The sequence below is a fragment of the Leuresthes tenuis genome, unplaced genomic scaffold (assembly GCF_036924035.1).
Source record: "Leuresthes tenuis unplaced genomic scaffold, fLeuTen1.0.hap1 SCAF_9, whole genome shotgun sequence".
NCBI lineage: Eukaryota > Metazoa > Chordata > Actinopteri > Atheriniformes > Atherinopsidae > Leuresthes > Leuresthes tenuis.
Window position 1 is genome coordinate 3,748,284 of NW_027325363.1, and position 26,650 is coordinate 3,774,933.

At 41.2% G+C, this 26,650-nt stretch overlaps 1 protein-coding gene across 1 annotated transcript; it reads right to left on the reverse strand.

Moving 5' to 3' along the window:
- On the reverse strand, positions 1–22,359 carry galnt17 (polypeptide N-acetylgalactosaminyltransferase 17). Its single transcript, XM_072391923.1, has 12 exons — positions 21,653–22,359; positions 21,170–21,518; positions 20,044–20,227; positions 14,480–14,646; positions 11,115–11,289; positions 9,582–9,779; positions 7,789–7,906; positions 6,973–7,158; positions 5,298–5,435; positions 4,854–4,949; positions 2,498–2,659; positions 1–1,299 (listed from the first exon to the last, which is right to left on the reverse strand). Exons 2-12 carry the CDS (start codon positions 21,408–21,410, stop codon positions 1,165–1,167), a joined length of 1,800 nt encoding a protein of 599 aa, XP_072248024.1. The 5' UTR covers positions 21,411–21,518; positions 21,653–22,359; the 3' UTR covers positions 1–1,164.
- Between the last annotated feature and the right edge of the window lie 4,291 nt (positions 22,360–26,650).

Sequence of the window (26,650 nt, forward strand, 5' to 3'; positions counted from 1 at the left end):
TTATCCAGAAACAATTTGTTTATTGGAAGACCATCTCAGGAGCAAAAGTTCAACCAGTAACACTGAATTAAACATATGACATCATATACATGTCAGTATTTCAATCATTCCAGCCCTGAAGGCCTTCAGCATGTGAACAATCAATACACTTGTGCAGTTTTCTATTCCTGATTCAGTCGACCTCTCAGAGTCAGCAGTTTTGTGTCCTGAAAAGAACTTCGTTAGTTTTGGCCGTTTTGGCGTTTTGGCACCCAGAAGCTAACAGAATAGATCAACTTAGCTCAACTAAACTTCGTACCCATGTGCTTAAAGTACTTACAATCATGCTACAAGATTTACTGTCTGATGCTACAGAGTGCTTCGAGATTTAAGGAAAAAAAACATCCATGTCGTATAAAAACACGACTGAGCCCGGCAGCCCTCTTGGCAATGTAATTTTTTTATGGTATGATTTACGACAACTGCAAAAAATAGATCCCAATACACCAAGTTATATTTACGGTCCATGCCTTTTTCTTCAAAAATGATTATTATTTACAGGGTCTAGACTTCTGGCAGCTCAAAATAAAAAAAATGAATTATTTGTGTTAAATTCATGCCCGTCATGAGCAGACACTCCTTCCTTTTCATCCATCTTACACTAACAACAGATGGTGCCTATGTAAATGAGTGCATACTACTGAGTTTTTTTAATCTAGGTATCTTACTCCATTTCACACAATAATGGACATGATATGACACAGAATGACATATTGCAGAGATTTTGAGGGTGAAACATTATTTTTTTCCCCCCATTTAAGACCTAAGAGAGTTTTGATTGACTGAATCTCTATTCTTAAACCTAAAACACTGTAGAGAAGTGGCACATACAGGAATTATGACAACATCACATCAAAAGTTTGTAAAATTCAGAGACACAGTCCTCATGCTGAACTTGCCCTTTTTAATGTTCACTTTGTAAAAAATAAATTGTTCCCAACTCCCCTTTCTCACCATAACATTCAAAGCACCTCTTTCTTTAGAAACCATTTCTTTTGTGAGTCTTTCTTGAGGATAAGGAGCTTCCGCTTCATCATTTGTCCATGTGCCACGCTGTGGTCAGGTGGCAGGTCCTGGTCTTGGCTTCTGCTGTTTCACACCCAGTGAAAGCAGCCAGTCTGTTGGCTACTGCTGCATGGTGTTCTTGATGGTCCATCTCTGCCCGGAGCAGGGCTGCAGGACCAGCAGGTGGCCGAAGTAAACGTTGGCCGGCACCACCTCCAAACAGCGCCCTGTGGCTCGATTTATGATGGATTCGTTCTGCAAGGCAGAAGGTGTGACAGCTTAATGAGGTTTTACAGATGGCCTGTGTTTCACGCTGTGACAGGATGCAACATGAGCCAGGTTTAATGTAGACAGATGCTGCTCATTTAATCTTTCCAGGTTATGTATTTATAAAGGTGTTCCAACTCTTAATTATGAATGCAAAAACATGTTGCTTCAAAAGTGGCACCAAATTATTCTTAGACGAGTAAATATACCAACATCCATCCATTTTTTTTCTGCTCATCAAGGTTAAGAGAGGCAACAGGTCGAGGAGGGAAACCGACACATCCCTCTCCTCAGTGACACTCTCCAGTACCACCGAGGTGATCCCGAGGCGTTCCCAGGCCAGAAAGGATATATAATCCTTCCAGTGTGTTCTGGGTCTCCAGGAGGCATTCAAATCAGAAGCCCGAACTACCTCGGCTAACTCTGTCTAATTATACAACTGTTACATTAAAAGAAACTGACATTTCTGTGCTTCGGAACATATATTTGGATGTCTCAAGTGACCAACAAGTCAAAAACTGTGAACAAAAACAACCGTCACCCTATTTGGGACTGCCTCGGTCTAAATACAGGCCATTTAGTGAGCCGTTGGGATTTGTAAGGTAATCTTTACCTCAACCTACAACTTCACGTCATGCTACATTTGAGTAACAGAAGAAAGAGCTGAGTGAGGCTTTCTTCCACTCCAAATGCGATTAATACTGTGATTCTTCAGCTTTTAAAGATCTTCAGATTGAACTAAAAGACCAGTTACCATGAGACAATCTCATGAAAGCAGGATTTTCTTGTTTCTTTCATTAGTTACATTACAAACAATGAGACAACTGGTGTTTAAAAGTGCCACATAAAGAAGATTTCGGCCCAATCCCTCCTCTTGACCCGACTATCCCCCTTTGCAGAGGCAGGATGACCCTTTTCTTTTGGGGATCAAGGAGTACAGTTCATTTAGCCCTTCATCCGGGGATTGGGGCAGTTTGAGTAGCTATGACCACCACTCCTTGACCCTCGAGAGAAAAAAGGCATCTTATATCTGCGGAATGAAGGTAGGGTCAAGAAAGGGGTTAATAGTCGGTGGAAATTCAGCCCCTCATTTCAGTGGTCAGACAAACTGGCCCTCACTTAACAACAATTACTTTTCAGATAGACAGACATCCATTATTAGAAGCGATCGCTTTCTACTTCTCACCTGAGAGAAATGCCATGTCTTCTGTTTAACGTTGGTCACCTTGTCACAGTTGAGGAGCTGTGGAAAGCTGCTGATCTGATCGTCCACGACGCAGCGAGTGTCCTCGCCGGTGCTCCCCAGCGGACCCAGGAACAGCTGACCCTCTTTGGTGTAACGTCCCAACTGTGGGAAAATAGCAAGACTGAACAGTCTGAAGCAAATAAACCCTATGATGGTCTTGACTTCGTAAAAACTGAGCTGCTTGAGTGATATAACGAACTCTTCTGCATTCTTTCAGGCCTTGCCACTAAATTATTTTGGGTGAAAGTTGTAGGGGACAACTGTAATCCTGGCAGGAACTTCCCTTCATTGTGCTGCCTACTTTTTCTCGCTCACTTTGAACAAAATGATGTGTTGCCGGTTCTCACAGAGCTGAGAAGCAAAACATGTCTTTGTTCTCCACCAATGTTGTCTACTGTAGCTTAGCGAAGCTTTTCCTGTAAATTAGTGTTATCAGGGTACGACTCGGTGCTGATTCAACAGCGATTGGTTTGATCAAAGAAATGGTGTTTCCACAGGATGTGACGATAACAAACAAAATGACGTAAATACTCTGATTTTTTGGTAAAATGTTATCATCGTGTCAGTTTGGTACAAGAAGCATTTATCATTTAAATGACCACAGTTATCTAATTTACAATCATCAGATCTATAGCTTATTCTATAAGTGCTAATGAGGTTTGGACCCTGACAGAACCTGAAGTTTCTAACATGGCAGGTCAGGGATGATCAGCCTTGAGTCATTCTTCAGTCAGCTTTGAACTGAGAGTAATTCATCCCTCCCAGCAGAAATGATATTGTTGCATTGCAGTAATGACCTCTTGGTGATTCTTTGAAGCCACTTAAAACTGAACACTCAATTGTTTAATCACTATATTATGTAGAGGGTTTGCAGGGTTTTCCATTAAGTTGAGCAGCCTGTGCAAAATTCTAATTTAACCAATCAGCTGTAGGGGCTCCAGATCTGTCCCCAGCATAGGTCCAGCCTTAGTCATCAGTTTGTTCAGTTTCTTTGAGTCATTAGTTGAGTCTCTAATAAAGCAAATCTGAAGAAATCTTCTTAAGAAAGCCACAAAAAGAATCAGACATGTTTCCATTGACAGATCTTAAGAGAATAACGTAGGCTGCATGGTGTCATAAGCTATGTTGCTTATCATTTTAACTCATCATAAGTAGTTGTCCTAACGGGAATCTGGAAAATGGAGAGAGCCCTCCCTCAGAAATCACTTTCATCTCTGGGAATATCTGGGATATTACATCAGATGGGTGAGTTTATTGTTGGCCAACTCAGACCAGGAACAGCTGGTGAGTCACATCCTTTTAGTCTTTGCCAGGTCAGATGCAATTTGTAAAGTGATTTCCATTCCCCCGATGTGCATTAAATCTTGTTCTAAACAGGCAAACAAAAACACCTGATGGGGAAACTCAGGAGGGAGAGCAGTTCTCTGCCAACTGGAGGGTCAGCGCTTTGATTCCTGAACACTGAACCCCACGTTGCCACTGATACCAATCAGTGTGTAAATGTATGTGATAAGAGAGAAAAAAAGCACTGTAACACTGTAAGATGTGCTGTGTGAATGAGGTGCTTAAAAGCAGTTTGAGTGGAAAAGGCCATTTACCTCAAGCAAGCATATAAACTCATTTTGACCATTAGCGGCTGCTTCTCCCACTTTTAATCTTTTTTACCGTTTCCATTCACCTTTTCCTTTTCTTATTCACATCTTATGAGAAAAAATGACCTGAATGAGAATCAAAAACAGCAATAGGGAACTCTGATGCCGGCGCCCCAACAGATCGCAGGACTCTGATTTGTAGTAGAAGTCTGAGGATGTACAGAGGAAAGTGAAATGGTGAGAGTACAGTCCCTGTACTGACCGCCTCCTCTGAGACACAACCCTTCAGTGGTCTGTTTGTGAGGGAGTTCAGGTGTTAAACGTGCAGAGTTAGCAGCCCACACTGTAAAACAGGAATTTCAGGTAAACTGTGGGCTGCAGTCACCTGGAATACGAGTCGAGTATGTGTGAGAAACTATGGCACAGATTTACCAAATGGATGATTAAAGATAAGAGTGGATGAAATATTTAGTAGGAAGGGGAAAGCTTAACTCAAATGAATAAATTTTTACTCTTTTAGGTTTGCATTTTTAACGGCAGAAACCAAGGCTTGCCCCCTGAAGCACCTGTTTACCACTGCGAGTTAAAACGGGAGCCGGCGGGCTGAGGAGTTGACACAAGCTGACTCAGGGCTTCAGCGTAAAAAGTGAAACTCTCTTCTAAGAGGACTCCATGCTGATGAGTGTGTGGCGTCCATGCTGTACCTGAGGACCCCACCCATGGCAGGGGTGCAGGGTGGCTGTGTGGTTCTCCTTCACACCCTGATCCATACACAGGTGGCTTACTTTAGAGTTTCGGATCTGAAATTAAGAAAATGAATGAATACCATCCTCAGTTTTTCTTGATTGATATTCAGAATTTATCTTATCTAAACTAAAAATATTTCCAAACAATTTTCAGACAGAAAAGTTAGAAAAGATCCAGACATTGTCTGTCCTTTAATGGTGAGACAGACTTCGTGGATATGCTCTCTGAGTGCTTGTCTTTTTGTTGTGCTTTTCTTTGGGAAATCTCCTGGCATTTGTCTCGTCTATTTTTCATCTGTTCTCAGTGGTTTCCTCCATTCATGTAAATGCAGCAGAGCTTAGCCGTACAAGCTTTTCCCCCCAGCCTTTTTCTCCTTCATGTCAGTTGGACTGATGACTCACCTCGCCATAGAACACTGTGTTGTTGTACCTCCTCATCTCTGGGTAAACATTGTCAAGGTACCACTGGAAGCTCTTACACTGTAGACTCTTCCTCAGAGCAACCCTCTGAGAGATGTCTCCATAATCAATCCCATGGTTCTGCAAGAGCAAAATAAATTGTTATAGGAAGTCAATTCAGACCATTTAAACACGTCAGTGTTGTTTGTGTCTGTGGAACAGATTCAGTTAAACAATTCCTAGTTAATGAAACAATCCGATGTACAGGAGCAGATATACTTTAAATGTCAGCCAACAACACCCGTTTTTCATGTGCAATAGACCAAATAAGGTCATAGTTATTTATCAACCACTGCAGTAAACTTGGATTTTTACAACAGGAGGAACAGCAACATCCTATCTGCAGGGGCCAGATGCAAAAAACTGTGTGTAGCTTCATATTTAAAACTGTGTGCACATTTTTGCCATGTCACTAACTACTAAGTAGACATAATAATGAGCATGTTTATCTGACACACACAAAAAAATGAATCGCTGTGTCAGTCTGATCAAAACCAGACTTTTAAAATGTCTGTAGACATGTTAATCTGACTAAAATATAAAATTGAGCTTCTAAAAGACAGATTAACACACCAAGATAATGCAGTTAGTGCATATGTGCAGGACTCAAATGGGCCTCGGGGCTCCATGTATGCTGCAAAGTTCCATCTTTTTGCATATTGTGTAAAAACAGTGAAGTGAAACTGTATATTAATACAGCCAAACCCCAAATAAAGCTGCTCTCATTCACATATTTTTCTGTTTCTTTTGTAAGATGGCTAAAAGCAGCAGAAATTGTGATTGAAAATAAGCCCATTAAAACTATGTTGGAACCTAAAACATTTCCCGACTGTCGCTCTGCTCTAATAAAATCCTAATTTTTTTATGGCTGCATCATCATCTGACAAAATCCCCATCTGTGCTGTGGATTCAGCTTCACTTGGATGCAACACATCTCCTACGGAGGAAGGAAGAAGCAGCAGACTGTCTTAAATGTTTTTTTCACAGTGCAGTGTTGTGGTTAGGACATATTTTATATAATAACTAGATTCTCCTCTCGTGCATGTACTCTGGGACAAGAACAGTACTCCAAATAAATGGCCAGGTCCAACTCTACCCACAGCTGGACTCAACTGTACTTTTAAATGCAGTGAATGAAAGCAACAGCAGGGAAGAAGTGCTGTTTTACATGTAATAACACTGTCTGTACAGTTTACTGCCTTGTTTAGAGATCATCCAGAGCGGGACACAGACATACAGATGGATCAACATATGTTGGCTGTTTTCTTTATCAGCCTAGAAAACGAAGGCAGTACATCAGAACATTCACTAAATGCTACTGAGTTACTCTTAGCAAGGTCTTTCATAGCCAATATGTAGGATCGTGATGCACAGCTGCAGTTATTTAAAGCACAAACATGTTAATAGGAGGATATATTAGAGAAATAAATGATGAAAAACAAAATAAACATTTCCACTATAAAAACCTATATACACATAGTCCGAGGAATGCGTGTGAATACAATCTATATGCACCACTTTATAATTAGCAGTTTGTGTGTGAGAAAAGGTACAAATAGTTTTTGTGTTTATGCATCTGGCCCCAGTTGATGTTGCCATGGAAGCAGCCCTGCCTCACCTCCATTGGGATGTTCCAGGCCAGGTATACATTGGACTTGTACTCATCCATCCAGACCTCAGCCACACGTAGAGCATTACGCCGTGTGTGGAAAGCTATGTTGCTGTGGTAGGGCTTCTTTATTCGAGCGATGTGAGCCACTCTGGAACAGGGCAGCACCTCCATACTACCTCCACACAGCCACACCTGCAGGTAGAGGGTGTTATTTGGGAAATCTATTTAAAGCTGACACAATTATATATTTCCCACCACTAGAAGGAGGAAAAAAGCATGGAGCATTGTTAGTTGTTTGGGTTTATTTTATCTCATGACCACCTGATGAAGTCCAGTTTTAACTCTGCTTTGGTCAACAAACACAACTTAACCAGCAATTTGCTCACATTTACTGTGCAGTACAACCAAAACGAGGAGCTAAAAGAGGCTAAAAAGCACTGCTGTAGAGCAGCAGAGTAATAATTTTATTGTGAACAACACAAGTAATTCCTTCACAGATAAGACAAGCTTACTTAATGTCAAATCCCATCTGTACAATTTGCAAAAATGTTTGATTTTTTTTTCACAAGAAAAAACTACTATCCCAGAAGAAAAACAGATTCCAAATTCTCTCAAACGCACAAATTCCCAACCGTTCTTACTTTATGTGACCTATTTATCTCTGTTGCCCTGATGTGAGCTGCACATACAGGACTGGTCCACCAGGACCCTTAATGGGGCCTCATTTATCAGCGGTGCCACCCTACAGTGGCCACTGCTCTATTTAAGCCTACAGGGGTAAAGAGGGATCAGAAACAACACAAAACTGGGTGACACACAAACCCTGATGCCCAGCTCGATGTTCTCCCCTCCGTAGACGTCCATGCCCGAGTCGAGCAGACCGAGCTCCCCAAAGTAGTCACGGTCGGCCACAAAGGAGCAGCCAATCATGGCAGGAGTCCTGCAAGGATGAAAATGTGATATGAACACAAGTGAGACAGAGCCTTTGCACATGCACATATGGTAAATCACCTTATTAAATGAGAATTAGAGCCCTTGTCATTTAGATGTGTCTGCATGAGTGTGGCCCTGAAGAGTTTAACGGATCCAAACAGATGTTTAATATAAGACTTTGTTTATCTTTATGGGATATGACACAAGCTTCCATCTTCAGTGTTTTTATTTTTAATTAAAAAAAGTTATTCAAATCTGACGCAAAATTATGGGTGAAAATCAGATAATTAAATCCCATTTGTAGCGCAGCCACTCTGCACTTCAGGCTGTCATTTTTAATTGCTTTAAGGGAGTCTTGTGCGGAATCAAGAGCTTATTTAACACGTTCCTCTTATCTCCCCCAAAAATGGAGGATGAAAACAGAGTAACATAATCTGTCTTCTCAAAAAACAGCGGGATATTTATGGAAAATATTCAAGAACGGATAAAGATACATCAGTGTGCTATATGTGTAAATAAAGACATTTGAAGAATATTTGTCCTTTGAAGAGTGTAGTTACAGTTCTCTGCAAAAGTCTTCAGCAATAATATAGGCTTTCTTTCCTTTAAAGTTTTACTTTGGACATTGGTTGCTTTTTCACTCATTTTATGTCCAGTTCCTATGTGGATAAGCCACAGAACACATACAGACTGGAATCATTTAAGCACACATAACCCAAGGAATGAACCAGTGTTGTGTCTACACACGACAAACAACTTAGCAAAGAGCCTATTTTAAATCGTATCTCTAGACTTTTTGTTACTTGAAGCCTGTCACAAATACTCCTCATTTGTTCCCATTGCTTTAGTTGTATCTATGAAAAACAGCAAAGAAAACACAGTTTGACAGACAGAAAATAGGATTTCTGCAGCAACAAGGTGATTCCCAAAGAGCTATTAGCTGAAAACTTGGCATATCTCAGCATGGTGTGCAGTGTGTCCTTAAAACATTTGAGGAAACTGGACAAGTGGAGGACAAAAGAAGAAGTGTCAGGCCTAAAAAACTATCTACAGCAGATGAACAGGATCTGAAAGTGATGTCCTTAAGAAAGAGGAAAAATCCAGCTGTGACCTGACAGGACCTGAGAGATGCATCTGGACCTTCAGCTGATCCATCTACTGTTGGCCCAAGCCTCATCAGAAATGGTCTCCATGGAAGGGTGGCTGTCAAGAAGCCATTCTTAAGGAAGGGAAACAGGGAGAAAAGGCTGAGCTGTGCCAAATGACACAAGAAGTGGACTGAAAATCAGTGGCAACAGGTCTTATGGAGGGATGAATCCTCCCCAGAGCCCGGACCTCAACATTATTGAAGCAGTGTGGGATCATCTGACAGAGAACGGAACAAAAGGCAGCCGACATCCAAAGAAGAGCTTTGGGATGTCCTTCAAGAAGCCTGGAGAACTATTCCTGAAGACTCCTTAAAGAAATGACAGAAAGCTTGCCCCAGAGGGTTCAGGCTGTGCTGGAGAATAAAGGAGCTCAGACCAGATATTGACTTAGCTTGTTAAAACTATAGAAAACCTGTTATATGCTGCATAAATAATAAATGTGAGGCGGCTGAACACTGGTGCAGAGTACTGAGTATCTGTGGTGAATTTAGTCATTTGGCTGTTCCTTTTACAGCATATTCCTGGTTGGCTTACCTGATCGGAGCGGACATGTCTCCTTCATCCCACCACTGTTTTGGTGGATTGATGTACATACACCACAGTTCCCAGTTGTAACCATGGCCTGAGTTCTCGTAGCGCTCCACCTCAAACGTGTCGTGCTTGATGTTGTCGATGGAGGGCAAGATGATCCTCTTGTGGTCCTCCATTATTCTGGCTAGAACTGGTTCGGCCCTTTAGGGCACATTCACATTTGCACACATTACAGACACAAACTAAACAACAGACAACACAAAGCTTCCAAGATCACCAATCTTCCCCTCACTTCAGTCAGATAGAAAACCCCACATGTTGTATCAACTTTGTTACTAATTCTATTTGATTCAGCTCAGTTCGGCTCTGGAGGGCATGTATGTACTTATGCTGAGTGAACTGCATGGTGTACAAACCCGAGAAAACTCACTGAGCCGGAAAATGACCAGGGGCCTGTTCTCTGTGCGGCGCTTAAAAGCTCAGCTGAGATCTGCTGATCTCGCATCTTCTAATCCAATTTGTGCAGTTCTTAAAATCCACAAGGATATGTGATCACAACAGATGGATTCAATTATCTGAGATAATTTCAGGCTCCTGCGGTTATTGACAGTTTGACCTCTAATATATCACTACTGGATTGGTTTGGAGGAATGACAAAAGAGGGTTTATCCCAGCAGAGCTTCCATTAGTATGAAGGCTTTTTCTATCTATCATTTAAGGGGCCACAGAGCAGTTAATGTTCTCTGTCATCTTAAAGAAAAAAAGAAGAGGGCAGAAGTGAGAAGAAATACCTGGAAGCTGAGGCAGCATGGACCTCAGCTGATAATTCACCGCTGTACATTAAATGTTATAAAGGAGTGGACCTGCTACAGAAGTCCTGCTACCAGTGGTACAGTCAAAGTGGGCAGAGGTCTGTCGTCTAATCTTGTTCACACCGAGCAAAGCTACACATGAGTAGGTCCAGTTAAAACGTCCATCCACTGTGTGCTCTGACCCTAAAACGCTGCATGATGTGGCCACAGCTGAGTTCACATATTGGGGAAGTCTCTTTTTCAATGGTTCCGTAAATGTAATGTTATTAACAAGGTGAACACTTGCTTGCTTTGTTTTTTTTATCTTTCTGTGTCTTTTAATCCCCATCCTACCAGCCCGGTCCTCTCCTTTTCTTATCTCAAACCCTCTCAGGTGTGAAATAGCTTGATGTTCATTTTAAACTGCTTCAGCTGTCCTTTCTCATTCAAAGCATTTTCTAACATCGTTTTAAATTGGATCCAACTACTGTTGTTATTGCTGCCGTTAGGATGTGAATATCACTGGTCTTGAATCATTAAGTTTGGATTACAGAGCTCGAATTTCACAAGTGAAATTCATTCCACTCGCCTCCATTGAAGTTTTTTTTCATTTTAAATACTGAACATTTACTTTTGAAACAACTGAAATAAACTAAATTATCCTGTTCTGCCTTTACCGAAACTGTTATTTTACAAACATTATTTTACATCATTCTGACCTGATCCCATCCCCGACCGAACTCACCACGAGGGCGTGAACTCCACATGGGCATCAAAAAATCCCGTCACCTCAGCGGTGGCCACCTTCCAGCCCTCGATTCTGGCCCGGATCAGTCCCTCTCTCTTCTGGTTCCTTACGATCTTAACCAGGCCGGGGTAGCGTTTGTTCACATACTCATCCAGCGGGCCTTTCAGCTGCTCTGTAGGTCATAAAGAAGGGATTACACACTGAACAAAAGTACATGTTAGACACCGAGTGTCCAGCATCCTGACCTCTTAAATATGGGCCATAAAAGAACCACATTCAGTTTGTCAACATTATAGAAACAAGAAACCAGACAATGCTCATAAAGCCTGAGAATGGGATTATTTTGAAATTACACAAAGCTAAAAATGGTATTAAAGTAGCCTGTTAGCTTACTTGTTGCTTTGTATTTGACTGACTTTTTCTACAATCCTGACCTGCAGTCAAAACAACCAAAAATATCATTTCTTCATCGTATTAAATACAACCCATGAACTCTAAACTGCTGCAACAGGACAGAGGTAATTCCTAGATTTATCCAAAACAAGAACAAATCCTTGAGGATGAAGGATGGGCTTTGACTGACACTTAAGAAAGGAAACAAGACAGTCCATAATATCTCTTGTGTGGAACTGTTGACCATTAGAGCTGATTTATTTCTCTTATTCTTCATCAACTCTGTAATGTATGCAAATCAGTGTCACTATCCAGGGCTGCCAGACAAAAAATAACATACAAAAGTATCACAACTTTACTAAAATCTGTTATTTCTAATAACATATTTACCCAAAAATTATGTACACATAAACAGGAACAGAAAGTTGACACCAATGTCATTCCTGTGTTCCCTGTGGTGCTGTTTTGAGCTCCGGACAACACCAAAGGGAGGCTGCACCTTCCTGAGCATCAGTTACTGCGCCACCTTTGATCTCTCAATCAACTCATCAGCCTTTTCCCCACAGACCCAAACACTCCCCCCTTCTTTCTCTCTATCACCAGCACACACATCCCTGAAACAAAAATCCATTTCTCATTCTCTCAGTGTCTTTCTGCTCTTATCTTTGTCTTTCTCGCACACTCTTGACTCTTGATCACAAAGTCATTTCCTATGCTGTGTTTTCTCTGTCTCACACCCAGACAAGATGTGCAAGAGCAAGGCCACGGAGCCGGGTGACAGGCAGTGAGAGTGGTGAGTGTTATGTGTTTGCCTGCCTTGCCCTCTGTGCCACTGCAATGTCTTTCCGTCTGTGATGGATCGTGGGCTGTCAGCCGACCAGCAGTGTCAGCTGAGATGCACCTTTGGCCACTTTCTCAGCACCAGACTTCATATTACCTTTGGACATCAGGCTCTTGCTGATCAGGGAACTTTTCTGATTCCCGGACTCCTTTTGTTTCTTGCTCTGTTTGATTTCTGATTTTGTGCCCTTCAACGTGATCGAATCCCAACAACTAACAGCATTAATAACTCTGAATTATGAATGAAACTAGTCCAAAACAAATAATTTTCTATTAATTTCTTTCCTCACAAACTTTCCATGAAAACTTCCGTCTGCAGCTCATTAAGGGAAATGATTCACTGTATCAGTAAAATGAAACTGTTGCAGGGTCTGATGAGTGAGACAGACATGGAAAACATGTCAGACATTTATTACACATTGAGACACAGTTGGTTTTGAATTTTTTTGTGGGATTTGTTGACAATACACTGATGACATAACGGCAGCTTTATTCTTCAAAGCAGTTCCTAGACAGTCTCATGTCTTCCATTTCCTTTAGATTTGTCTTGTTTTCAGTTCTGTTAGGCTGCTCCTTCCATTTCTTCCGGATATGTATTGCTTTTGCTTTATCTCCTCCTCTCTGTCCGACCTCATTTATCTCAGGTCCTCTTTGTTTCTCATCCTTTTCATCTCTCTCTGCCTCTTTCTCCAATTGCCTGGTCTGTTTTTTTCTGCCTTTGTATTATCTGATGCTTTCTATTCTCTTTTTCTTCCTCCTTTCTTTGCATATTTTCATTCCCTCCAGCACTTCGCTCCTTGACCTTTTCTTCTGCTCAGTTTCATCTAATTTTTCTAAGTTCTCTCCCACACCTTTCTATCCTTCTTGTGCCTTCTTTCCCTCTTTCACTTTTACTCTGGTTTAATCTCTTCCCCTTCTAGTCCCTTCATCTCACAAAGCCCAACTTGGCAGCCTGGCCCAATAAATAAGACAGGGACATCTCTCCCATGACAACCAATTGAGCGCTCTGCCTCTATCTGCCTGTCTGCCATGCAAAAACTGCGACGCCATCAGTCATCACAGCCAAAGCTGCTCCTCAACACAATGACCACAGCGTTTCCCTCGGAGACCATCACACCCTTCTCTTGCCGACATAACATCTGAAGTTTGATGCTTTGGTGACATTCAATCAGCTTCATCGTGCTCTGTGTAATACGTTTCACACGTCCTCTCTGTTGGCTTGAAATTGCACAAGTCCCACATTTAAATATTCAAGTTTGTTCAACTGTTTGATTAAGCTGTCATGTCTTTGAGATCTTTTACTAAATCAGACACATTAAATCATTAATCATGATGAGATTGTCAGAATAAAATGTCAAAGGAATTCCATACTGCCAGGAAATTTAATAACCTTAATATAGAGAATGGCCAGTTTTTTCCATCTTTTATTCTTCCACATTCCAAGATGACCAAAGGATTCATTGGGCTGATATTCAGGGAGTGAGATAAATCATTTTCACTCATGGACCGCCACCACAGAGTCCAGACTGTAACACAACTGAGAATTTCAGGATGTGCTGCAGAAGCGACCTGCACTGGTGATACAGTTTCACAATGAACAAATGTTCAGTTGCTATATTTTTTATATATTTTATATATTTTGACCTGTAAGGACGCTGACATGATAACATGGAGCCGTCAGTTCATGCACTGACAGCCAACGATGCATTCAATGTTCCTCAAAAAAAGAATAAACAAGTAGAATAATTTTAGTTTTATTTGCTTGGTTGGTTTCTCTTTATCTACATCAGGGACATAAACTTTAAGTTTATGCAGCATAGCATCTGAAAGCAAATCAATTCCATCCTTTAGCTCTTGGTAACACCAAAAGTAACTTATTTTCAAATGTTAATTCCTCCAGAATACATCAAGAAATCAATATACGTAATTTCTATTACTCTAAAGTCACTTTTGAGCATTTGATGGAGGAAACTAACTCAAAATCTTGGGCGAGGCCATATCCCAAACCCATAAGCATGCTGGAAGTCTTATTTCCCCTTTACTTTCTTTCCTGGCTTCTACAGGGAACTAAACTCCACTTAATGTAAAATTCGGGATTTAAATAAAGAAATCCTTTCATCTCTACTGACCGTCGTCACTGTTGTCGTCCACCAGGATGATTTCTTTGAGCAAGTGAGCCGGTGTGTGATTGACAGCCGAGTGGACTGAGCGCAGGATCACAGACAGAGCCTCGTTGACGAAGATGAAGATCAGGGAGATCTGGGGGAGGTCTCTGGAGTAGCTGACTTTTCTACATCTGCAGAGAGATAAGCAAGCAGATCATCTTTAAAACAAACTTTTCACAGACAAATCCTCATCCTTTTATTGCTGCTGTAAAAGAACTTCCTCCATAGAATAATGACATTTTGTACAATGTGGATGAACAGTACAGGAAGTACCTTTTCTTGTTCAGCTATAATCACACAGACCTTTTTTAATTGGCCTTTTCGCCGTGTGGCTGCTGAGGAGAGAAGGCCTATTTTTACTTCAGTTTAAACAGCTCTAATGAAGAGGAAACGGGTGGGGTGGGGTGGTGGTGGGGGGGGGGGTGCTTCAGCTCTATGTTCAGCACATATGGAAAAGGAAATGTCTCCTTTTGATGTTTATGTTACTTGCCAAGAGTGAGATTACATTTTAATTACAAGTCATTCTATAACAATTCTAGTGTCCTCATTAGAATTAATAAGGTTTGACGACTTTTGGCAGCAAACATCCAAAAACAGTTGCCAGCGCAGTTATTAGTGAATTAACCATTAAGAACACTTTTTTGCCAGTCTTTTATATTTCTACACGATGCTATATTAGATAGGAAGTCCAAATTGTTCATGTTCACATGCATAAATATTACAAACATGGCTGTGAGACATGTGTTTGAAACATACAATCACACGTAAAGAAAGTCTCTTAGGTTGTATTAACCTAGTTTTAAGACCTTCTGAGGACCAGATGATTTTTGAAAATGTTCTTACGTGCAAACCTTGTAATTGTAAGAGGATGTACTTTCTTTTTCACACCTCTGTGATGGATTCAAAGATACATAGTGTAAATAATTTAAGCTCGTCTGGTTGCAGAAAAGGTGCTGCATCTGAAGAAGCTCCCAACAGAACAGCAATAAACAGTGCGAGTGTTAAAAGCACAAAACCGCTCTCATATGAAAAGAACAATACTAAAACACCACCCCTAAAATGCAGCAAGATAAATAACGCCAGAAATAAATCAACTCTTTTACGATAAAACTGCAACTTGATGAATACAAATCAAACAACTTGCCTCGAAATTTAAAATCAGTTTTAACTACATCAATTTCAGAGTCAAAAGGTATCCATTAGATGGGATTTACAAACAAACATACAAGGCATAAGATGCATTAGATGTACCAAGGATTACAGTAAACACAATATTCAACAAGTCAAACAAGAAATGGCACAACAGTGATGCAACCAAGCACAAGAATTCCCTGCAACACTGATGAAAAGATTGTGAGAAAACTAGGCAAGCACTTTTCTCCCAAAGCAAAGACAAACATCCAAGCTTACCAATTTCCTTCAATAGGATATACCCAGTCTCCCAAAACCACCCTGAAAATGTGTATTTCTTTAATGAGAACCAGTTAGAACTCATTTCAAAAGGCACAAAAAGAAAGCAGCACATGCTATGAATCATAGAGGTGGAGCTTCAAACTCTGTGGCTGGTCATCTTCAGCTGGATGTGGGGCTTTAGCTAAGGTGAAGAGGGAATCATGAGCGTGACAACCCAAAGCAAACGTCCAAATCAACAACAAAAAGGTTTCACAAGAAGAGCATCACACCTTCTGGCACGGACCAGCCAGAACCAGACCTGAATCCAGATGAAAATCAAAGGACAAAGCTAGATTCTCAACCAAAAGAAGGTGGAAAACGTCTTAACTTTTATACTTTCACTGTGTAAAAACACAATAGATACCATAACTGTGGCAATAAGAGTTCAGAATAAGAGAAGCTGAGGATGGTTCAGTCGATGTAACCAGTGACAGCAGAGTCGAGGGGATAAAAGAGAGCAGTGCGAATGATTACAAATGTGAGAGTGTGAACTTGTCTCTTTACAAGTACAGCTTCATTGATCATTCTGAATGTGAGTGTGACTGTAGAAGTCAGCCCACCAGCTCACAGCTCAGTTAATGAAATTTCTTGCCCAATGCTGACAGATTTGTGGCAAACTTCAATCATACTGGTTTATGCATCATTCAACTCTGACTCTCTATATGGAACATCAGTAATGTGTTAGCGATGCATTTGATCTCTGTTTTTGTTTTTTCTATCATTTCCTCATTTATTTTCCTTGCTTCTCCTGTGTCACGTTTAACCGCCACCTCCTGCTCTGCAGTGCAAAAAGAGCTTCAGTAAAACACTTATCAGACTCCAGCTAACATGCTGCTGCTGCTGCTGCTGCTAAGCCTGCAGATATCACACACCAACACGCTTCACAGACCACTTTGATCCCAGCAACATGAGAGACCCCCCTGGGTGACAAATAAGAGCGCTGCATTCTTCACCTCATCACCCTCAAAGCCACACACACATTCAGCTGGTGGCAGGAATGGGCCATGGACTTTTTTTATCATTAGTGTCTTTCAATTTACTTTCTGTTAATCATTTAAGCAGCAATGTGGGCCAGAGAAGACTCTAAAAAAAGCCACTGTGGAGAAAACCTGCACCGTACAAACATTAAACTCCACAGAGCGATTTGCAAGTGCGCTAGCTAAAGAACACCCACAAGCATATGCAAACTGATGCAATCAAAACTTAAAGTCTATATTTTGTACTTGCTAACCCAAGCACTGCCATGCACAAACCTTTGCTCTTCTATGGGACCCCACAGTTGACAGAATGCATGACTCAAACTATCTCAACTGAAAACCAAACCGTAACCACAGTGGGGCCAAATGTTTTGCTGCTCACAAAGCTGTTGGGTAACACAAGTATAGTTGTTTTCAAGTATTCAAGGTCAAAAATAGACACACAAAACACTGCATGCTGACGCATAAATCACTGGCCTGATGGTGCATTTACAAAGATCAGAAGAGGCTAATTTTAGGGTTGTTATTTGTCCAAAATTTCAAATTTCCGTTGCTGAGATGTATGTTGTTAGCCAGTAAAATGGAATTTAATGGACCTGTGGTGCCCACGCCACTGCAAATTAGCTTTTAATTTATGTCAAAGAATGGATGATTGATTTATAGGAACTGGTTCTACTGCAGGTTTAGTGAAAAGGTTCTGCTCTGTGAGGTCGCTCTCAACAAATCAAAACCTTAACAAGAAGTCTGCTCTGAAAAAATAACGTCAACTTGTCATATTAAAGCTAAATTAATCAAATGTATTAGACCAAAAATAAGTCAACTAAGAGAAGGCTTTTGCACCTCTGGAGCAACAGCATAATAAAGTAGTTGGAATGCTTCTAACACCATCTAATATTGGTCTTCAGAAAGCAAAGGGAAAAAGTTTAATCTTCATTCTCAAACGACTCAGAAGAGGTTGTGGTTAATAATCGGTTCCGGCGCCGATCAGCATCGATGGCACACATGGATACACATGCTAATCTTAAAAAAAGTGATATATATTTACTTATAGTAAATGTTTTCACATTAAGGCTCCGAAACTGACTGAAAGAGGCTTGATTTCTACAAAACAGCAGGCAGCTCCTTCTCAAACCTGTGCTGTGGAACTGCCTCTATCCTGCCAAAAATAACAGACCAGCCTAATTATCTATAAAAGATAGGATTAACTAATACTGCGATCCATTTAAGCCTGGAGGATGCCATTCTTTCATGTCGTCCAAGCTTACAGGTTCGTCCACCCAGAGGCAGTTTGTGAATGGCTGCATTGTCCTCGGAGCACTGAAGGTAAATAAGTGCTTCTGGCAACTGGAAAAGATTCAGCTGTCTGGCTTTAATGGGTGTACTTGTGTAAAAAAAAAACAGTTTAAACAAAAAATATAATGCATTTAGTTGATTTCTAAAGTTCCTAAATGACAAACTGGACCCAACAAAATATCTCCACCTAATCCAAAACCATAATGAGCACAGATAATGTGGAAGTCAGCCTCTGGAACCCGTGTTTGGTCTTTGGATATAAATAGCTCATTGTAAGTGGAGAAAATACAACTATTCTAATTTCCACATCAGTCCACACGAGAAAAATATATATAATTATGATTATTGTATTGCATTTTTTTTCTGTTCCTGTTTAGTTCATGAACTTAGAAAAGTAAAACATTAACTGTGGCAAGTGCAAAGTGTGTGCTACATGTTAAATGCGGATTGCTTATTAGGTTTTAATGGACTAATTTGGACTTGTAATGGCAAATAAGAAACTTTCTGGGAACTGTGTGCTGACAATAAATTAACTGCTGACTCTGTGGTAACTGAGCTAAGATCTGCAGTAAGATTAAGCTAATTACTGTCCATAAAACAGGAGGTTATATCACAAAATCTCCAGCTTACATTTTCCTCTGTCAAAAATATCATTGCAAAATGGCAGCTGCTGGGAGGGTGCAATGTTTAATCATGCAGAGCTGTGCTCAGACAAGTTCTACATGTACTGAAGGAAAACCTACCTGCTCCCTCATTTTTTAAAAATCCCAATCACCAAATGTATTTGCTTTATATAGAATTGAGCATAATTTGATGAAAGGAACACCTTATCCACTGTTTAATGTGCAGAAGAGAAAAGTCTGCTTGGCAATTGTGGGGCACATAAAGAACAAAGAGTTCCCTCGAACCATCTTTAGAATTTGATGGAAATGTCGTGTAGTCAATTTAAAGAGAAAAACTGAAAACAAACTACAGATGTAGCCTCTGGAAAAGGACAAAAACACCTCAAACAACCACCTTTTGGAGAGGCCCTCACAGCCCCCGGGTCTGAACAACTATGAGGGAAGCTCTTTCAGAACTTCATTTATTACTCAGCTACAATCAGGAATTAATGGGTTATTGTCTGATAATTCAGTGTCCAGGAGCAATGTCAACCTGTGTTCATCCATAGGGCATCAAAAACCTCTGGCATCTCTAAAGATAAGCACAAGGTGTCCTTTGGTGCTCCTCACACACCAGCTGTGAGGATATATTGAATGGAATTAACTGTAGGTGTGAGTGTGCATGGCTGTTAGTCTCTATGTTAACCCTGTGATGGACTGCCAAACTATCCAGGAAGTAACCTGCTGACTTAATGCTAACTTACGACTAAGTTTTAACTTAAGACTAGTTTTAATGTCTAATTTCATAAGTATATAAAACAAATATTAGCAGTGCGTTTATATTTGAAAATGGCTCATTTTTTACATTCAGCATCTGCATTTTAGTTGAATGCAGACTTCGTTTTACTTAAAAAATCAACAGACTTTGCTCATATTTTTACAAGTAAGTGCTACACTTAAATTATTCAGCATATTTTCAAGTTTTATTTCTCAACTACAAAGTGTTCCATTTAAAGCTGTTCACAGTGAGGTCTGAACTGTTTATGGAAAGAGAATTTCTGCTGAATTATTAAAATGAATCCTTTTAAGGCTGTTAGGACCACAAACTAGATTCCATCCATTCTTATTGCTTTGGTGTGAAGGCAGAAATCTAGCAGACTGAGCTCAGAATCAAAGTAAACTGTAGCAGATTACGTTTACTCACTTGCTCGGCCGGTGGTCCGGTATGGTCCGATCCAGAGAGATTCTGTCACTGAGATAGGCATTGTAGCCGTACTTCTCCCTCAGATATTTAGCATCATTCTCCTCTGCCGGTGACAGCGTGGCAGGAAGGCCGCCTTTCCCCCGACCCCCAAAGCCCTCAATCAGGCCCAAGGATTTAGACAGACCTGGACAAGACAAACAAGAGCTACATGTCAGAATTCTTTAGTCTGGCTGAGCTACTCTCCTCACAGGCAAGGCTGTATGGCCCACAGCTGATGGCCCTACCCTGAATACACCGTATGTAGTAACCGCCTGTCAAAACAGGTGAATCTCTGAGCTGCATTCATAATATAAGAAATGTCAGCACAGCCTCAAACAGAGCGTGATAAGTCTATTTGAATTTCACAAATAGGAATAAGTACAAAGAGCATAATCCTACTGCATCCTTCTAATGTGTATTCAGTGATTTAAAAAAAAAATTACAAAGGCAGAAATCCCATTCAGGGCTGCAAGATGCCAAGATTCAAGGCTATTGAACAAAGATAAAATACGTTTCTTCTGTCAGGTTGTGTTTGTGGGCGGGAGAATGATCAAAGTGACTCTTCTCCAACGTGATAAGCTGTGTTCAAGCCTCCATGTGCTGGCAAACATCCTTCATGCTGCGGGCAATGAATCCTTCTCTGTAGTCGACCCTGACCTCAAACCAGCCACATGGAGGAAAGACACTGACTCTTCAGGGATTAATTACGTACAGTTTTGGATTAGCTTGCAGTGAATAACTATCCACATTAATTGCATCCATTTACACTCATCTGATATTCATGGTGCTTCAAATGAAATTGTTTATTTGAAATCAATCATTTAATTAATTGTTTATCTGAAGAAGTTTGAAAATTAGTTCCAGTTTAATGGATTTAGTGCAAAATTGCATCAATCAAATCAGACTTAGATTGTCACTATAAGACAAAAGACGATATTAAGGTAAGATCGGAGATTTACTCATTCTCTCTTAAATCTTTATGTCAGGTACCTGAGTCAAAGGAAAGTCAGACAGCTCTGACTTTTCTGGTTTGCATACTCCTGGAGTAAAATCAGGCAGATGTGTCAACAGTTCTAGTGCTCTTTACCGTTTAACTGCCTGTACACCACATCCTCCAGTGAGCTGAGCCTCTTCAGCAGCACCTCATGGCTGATGCTGGGCCCCTGCGCTGTCCCGTTGGCCCGTGGGCGCCTCCCATCAGCCGGAGCCACCGGACCGGTGGCTTGGATGCTGCGTGTGTTGCACTTGGCCCAGAAGGTCATGAATCCAGCGACCGCAAGCACGTTCAGCAGCAGTAAAACCCTCCATCTTCTGAACACAAAAGCCATTAAAAAGTCTGGGCTCCAAGTGTTGACGGGGTCAGGAGGGGGTACGGTTTAGGAGATGCCGTGCGTTCAGCAGATTCAGAGCTCCCTCGGCTTGAGATGTGCAGAAAGCTGCAGGGATAATTCACAACCGGGTGGTTACATCGGCAGAGCAAAGTCTGCACAGAAACAATCAAACCCCACAGAAATGTTACTGCAAGTGTGCGCCGGTGCACTGACTGCTGGACATAAATCTGATCTCTTACCATCTGACACAGGGGTTATTTTAGGTTGCATGCCCCTTCTGAAGAAATTTGGGGCGCCTGGCCATCGGCTGTCATCCTTGTCACCGCCACTTCTCGCCTGGCTTTAAAACCATGCACGGGAGATGTGAGACAAAGACACCAGCATGTGTTGAGCTTGAGGAAGAGATACTCCTAAATAATTAAACAGTGAGCAGAATATCAAGTGCGTCCTTTTTCCCTCCTTTGCGTCTAACAGAAGCCGGCAGTGCTGCGACTGAGGACGGCTGCGCGCAAAGATTCTCGGATATGATCAGGGAAATCCTTCCGAACCCTCAGTCAACATTTAGACTGCTTGTCTGTTCTCATACCGTCTTCCAGCCGATGCTCCTTAATCACTATGAGAAGCAACTAAGGACACTGCACGGATTGTGAGAGGCTAGCGGCGCTTCAAGAAATGCAGCATCCTCTCCAGCAAACGTGTAGATACTCCGGAAACGCGGCAGCAGCAAAGGAATACGTTCTTATTTCTAGTTTTTATTCACGTTTCCCTCATTTTCTCAGCACATACCAACGCCTTCCTGTTATTGTGAACGCCCTCCTTGGTTGTTGTGGCTTGTTGTTTCCTCTTATTCTTTTTATAACGCGCACAGTCCTTATTAATAAGGACGCTGGACTCGATCCGGCGACGTTTTACTTCGTAGGTCAGGGGTGGGTGGGATGTCTGCTCACTGACATGATTCAGTGCGTCCAAAAGCGCTGTCCTTGGCTCCAATGTGGGTGACTGCAAGATTTCTGCAGTCTGAATATTTGTTTTAAAGGTTGTTTCAATGTTGTTCATTGAATTAAAAATATAAACTATAAGCTATATAAGCCCAACCTCATCTAGGTTGTTACAGCGTACATTTTTATAATACATTCTTTTTTTAAAAGCAACAAAGCTCTGTAATGGGTGACCTGTGCAGCGGTGTACCCCGCAGTTTGGGACCATAGTATTTGTGACACACATAATACTACATTTCCGATATTTCTGCTGAGTTTCCGTCAGGGATCCGTGCACATCCACTTTACTTGCCAGAGATCTCACAATTCCGATGGCATCAAGGAAAGAAATGGATACAACTCCCTTGATCTGCAGTTTTGATTTTTTTTGCCTGACACTCATCAAACCAGAAATTCCTTTAGCAGCACAGCATCTAAACCAGTGTGAAAATTGTTTTAAAAAATCAGTAACCTCAGCAGATACAAAGCAAGATAGAATGTGGCCATAGCTTCCAGTACAGGGTGCCACTGATGGGGCACCATCACAGATCTACAGTTAATCAGATAGTTGAGTGTTTGATAGATATATCCAAGGGAAATCCTGGTCACCTAGTGATATATGTGTGAATAATGTAGATACCATAACTAATGTGGCTTTATATCAAAAGGTTTTAAGTTTAGTTTCTTTGGTTTTTGTGTGACGGTGTCAGTGGCTGTTTTTGTATTGATGTTTGGAAAACTTTTAGCCAAGACAAAGAGTTTTATTCCCTGGTGTCAGGTTAGCATGTTAAACCATGTGAATATGAGATGGATTAACACTTCAAGTCTATTACATTCCAGAAAATGAATAAACACTTTTGGGACTCTGTTTTCTGGTGCTATGACAATACTGAGATATCTGTACTAGAAAGAGAACCCCACTAAGGTGATTAAGTTTTACTGAGGCATTAACGTGGTGAAACACTTTACTGTACTTCATTTCAGAGCATTAAAATGTGTGAGTTTGTGCAGAAATGGGTCACCCAGATAGCTGGTATGAATCTAGGTGTTCGGTAACTCTGCAGCTCACAGAAAGACATGCTAACATTGATCTACAGGCAACCCAGGAGGAGAGAGACATTCAGTGTATGTGTGAAAGAAAGATGGAGGAAAACAAAGGTATAGTGAGATCAAAACCAGCACTAGGTTGTGTGGGACAAATCGAGAAACAAAGAGCAAAAACATCAAGGGAAAAGAAGAAAAAGAGCATCAGTGAGATGTGCACATGGATGCAGAGATATGGGGAGAAAATGGGGAAAGAGAGTTTTAGAAAAGGTGGGAGGAGAGTGCAGACATTGGGGATCAAAATTCAAAGGGAGAAAAATCCTAAAGCAGAGACAGACACGCTGAGATGCAGGAGAGAACAAAAGATAGACATGTAGGAGGGGGAGACTGTGTGACAGCAGCTCAGAAGACAACCGAGAGAAATAAGAAGTGTAAGAGAAGAGTTGACCTGATATTTGTTGAAGGGGTGAGCGTGATAGTCTCAACTCAAGCAGTCTTGTCAACCTCTCAAGTTGCTCTAGTGAGGCTGGTCAAGGGGTGGGCAGCTCATGCTTAAAAAAGGCAAGTTGAACTCAACCTCTGGAAAAGAGTAAATACTTTCAGCCATGCTGTGCTCTCAGGATCCAGTGAATTCAATTCTTTGCACAGTGCAGTTATACAACACAAATAGGATGGCATAAAAAGTGATACAGTAATGAACAAGAGGTGTTCAACAGAAATATGCAAATACCAATATGTTTAAAGTCGGCTTGTATGTTTGAAATACATGTATAACATACAGCATAAGCCTGTGTTAAAGCTAAGCCTCCGCCATCAGCCTTTTAGAGAATAAGAATACTGGCATTGTTAAAGCAAAAATCAGTTTTTCTGTTCATGAGTGTTCAATTTTAAAATAGTCTTGAGATATATGTCAGAAGTCAATTTCTAAGATTGAAGATCAAACATTCTGATGTCACACAAAACTTATAGTTGGCATTTGTTTTGGTACACTAATCAATGGCAAACTTACACTGATCAGACACACTTTTAATTCATTATGTAGATCCTCTCCTGTGCCACCAAAACCTGTGGTGACCCATCGAGACTCTGCAAGTTCCCTGAAGATATCAGGCATCAAGACATTTGTGGCAGATCTTTCAAATATTGTAAGCCCATTCTGCCTTGTTTTTCCAGCACATACCACAAAAGCCCAACTTGATAGGAATCTGGAGAATTTGGAGGTCATAGAACACTCGTATTATCCTGCTGGAGGTCATTTCTATCTGAGAATACCAATGTCATGAAGGGCTAATGGTGGTCTCAAACAACGATTAAAGAACTTAGTAAGCATGAGAAGAAGGTGCATTTTGCTTAGAAATCTGAATAAATTCAACTTGAAGCTGGCCCAGGTTCGAGTCCCAGCCTATGGTGCACTTTGCAGCAAGTCATGCCTTCAGTGGATGCTCACAAATGTGTTGGAGGCACTATAAGGCCTCCAAAACCCAGATTCTTTTCACAGGTTGCTTATTTTTATTCAACTTTTCAATCTCTGTAGATGGTACATGTTGAACTGGCATCCACGTGAAAACCAGGATTTATGAGCAGAGTACCGGCCAGAACATGATGCCGCTTCCACCGGCTCGACCTCTTCCTATAGCTGCCATCTCTTCCCTGACAATGTGCAAACATCCGGTCACACACGATTAGAAACACAATGGGATTTGTTCAACCAGGCCCTCTTCTTCTATTGTTTACGTAAAGACACTGATTTTTTTTTTCATCATAGTTCTCAAAGTGTAGACAGATATGAGCTCAAGCATTGAACATTGAACATTGTCCTGCGATCATGTCCGGGTGTGAAGGATCTTGTAGAAAAAGGAAGGTTCATTACATTCAGCTGTGGGGCTAGAAAGTAGAGGAGGAGTCTGAGATCAAAGTCAGCACGATAACTGCAGGAGGGTGAGGATAGCCTGGGAGTTATGAGGAGAGTGAATTTTTCACAATATCCTAAAAATAGTATGGCGAGTTTCTTTAGTCTTCACCCACAGTATGTGCTCTGGCACACGGAAATTAGCCCTGGGGCTTATACCTCTGCACAAGTTAATACCATTCTCCATGAGACTTTTCGAGTTGCTAAGCAGGATTTGTGTATGATGAAGTTAATCACTGCACTGTGGGGAAGAGGAAAAAATAAGATCTAAAACTTGGGCTCCGTCTTTTACCACATGCTTGTTTAATTTTCATACAACAGCACATTTACTGGTCCTGTGGGTCTATTGTGATCTCAGCTGGCAGATGCTAAGACTAATTGACCTTCACACTGGATTGACTGGAGTCTGTGCTTTTTTTCTTTTTTTTTTCCGGGGGATCAGAGCAGTGGTACAGCATGTGGTAGAGGGTGCCACTCCACAGCTAGAGAACTAAAGAGTGATTTAGGTCAGTCACCAGCTCGTGCTTACTGTCTGAAAGAGACTTGCCAGGGTGTCTGGTTAGCAGTGGCTACAAAGTCATCACGAAGGGTTTAATATGCTAATCCTCCATGCCAACTGTAACACTTAATTGTGCAAACATTTATGGAGATTATTGACATCCTACAGGTTTATTTTTCTGATGATAATCACTAATGGAAGAATTGTCCTTGTTTAAGGCAGCGGCGAACTGAGTTGCCAAAAGCTATTTATCAGAGAATCCACTCAGCTCTGAATCACGTTATCTGTCCGCGAGGAAGTTCATCTGTGCACGAAGCACCAGTACCCACAGAATAGTCAGTCAAACAAACACATGACAAACACCAGTAGGGCTTTAACAGCTTTAAAGGAACCACACATGCAAAAAAAACTATTAAAACACAGTACATGTGTGCAGACATTTAAAAGTATCTGGCTACACTGAGAAAGATGAGTCAAATCAGCTCCTATAGTGGCTCAGGCATAAATGAGTGAATGATACAGGCACTTTACATAGTCTGCTTTGTCTTAAATACACACCGATCAGCCATAGCAAACAGCTCTGAACCATTGGGGTGTGGACCAAGACCATCTCAGGTTGCCCTGAATTGGAACCGCAACATTAGATACTTTGGGCTCTGTGGGTTGTGTGGTGGGGCTCTTTGTAGATTGGGCTCGCTTCCCACTGAGCCCATGAGGTTGGTATCTTGGTAGTGTGGAGGGTGAACACCTCAGACTGTTTGCTGTGTCCTTTGAACCCTGCCTAATCTGCTGTCCTCCTGGGGGAGGC

What these genes read in the sequence shown, in the direction of transcription:
- galnt17 (XM_072391923.1), bottom strand. Translation starts at nt 21,410, where the DNA reads ATGGCTTTTGTGTTCAGAAGATGGAGGGTTTTACTGCTGCTGAACGTG. An exon ending in CCTGGAACATCCCAATGGAG is followed by an intron (nt 5,436 to 6,972) that starts GTGAGGCAGGGC and finishes TTGCTCTTGCAG; the next exon opens with AACCATGGGATTGATTATGG. An exon ending in ACACAGTGTTCTATGGCGAG is followed by an intron (nt 4,950 to 5,297) that starts GTGAGTCATCAG and finishes TCTTAATTTCAG; the next exon opens with ATCCGAAACTCTAAAGTAAG.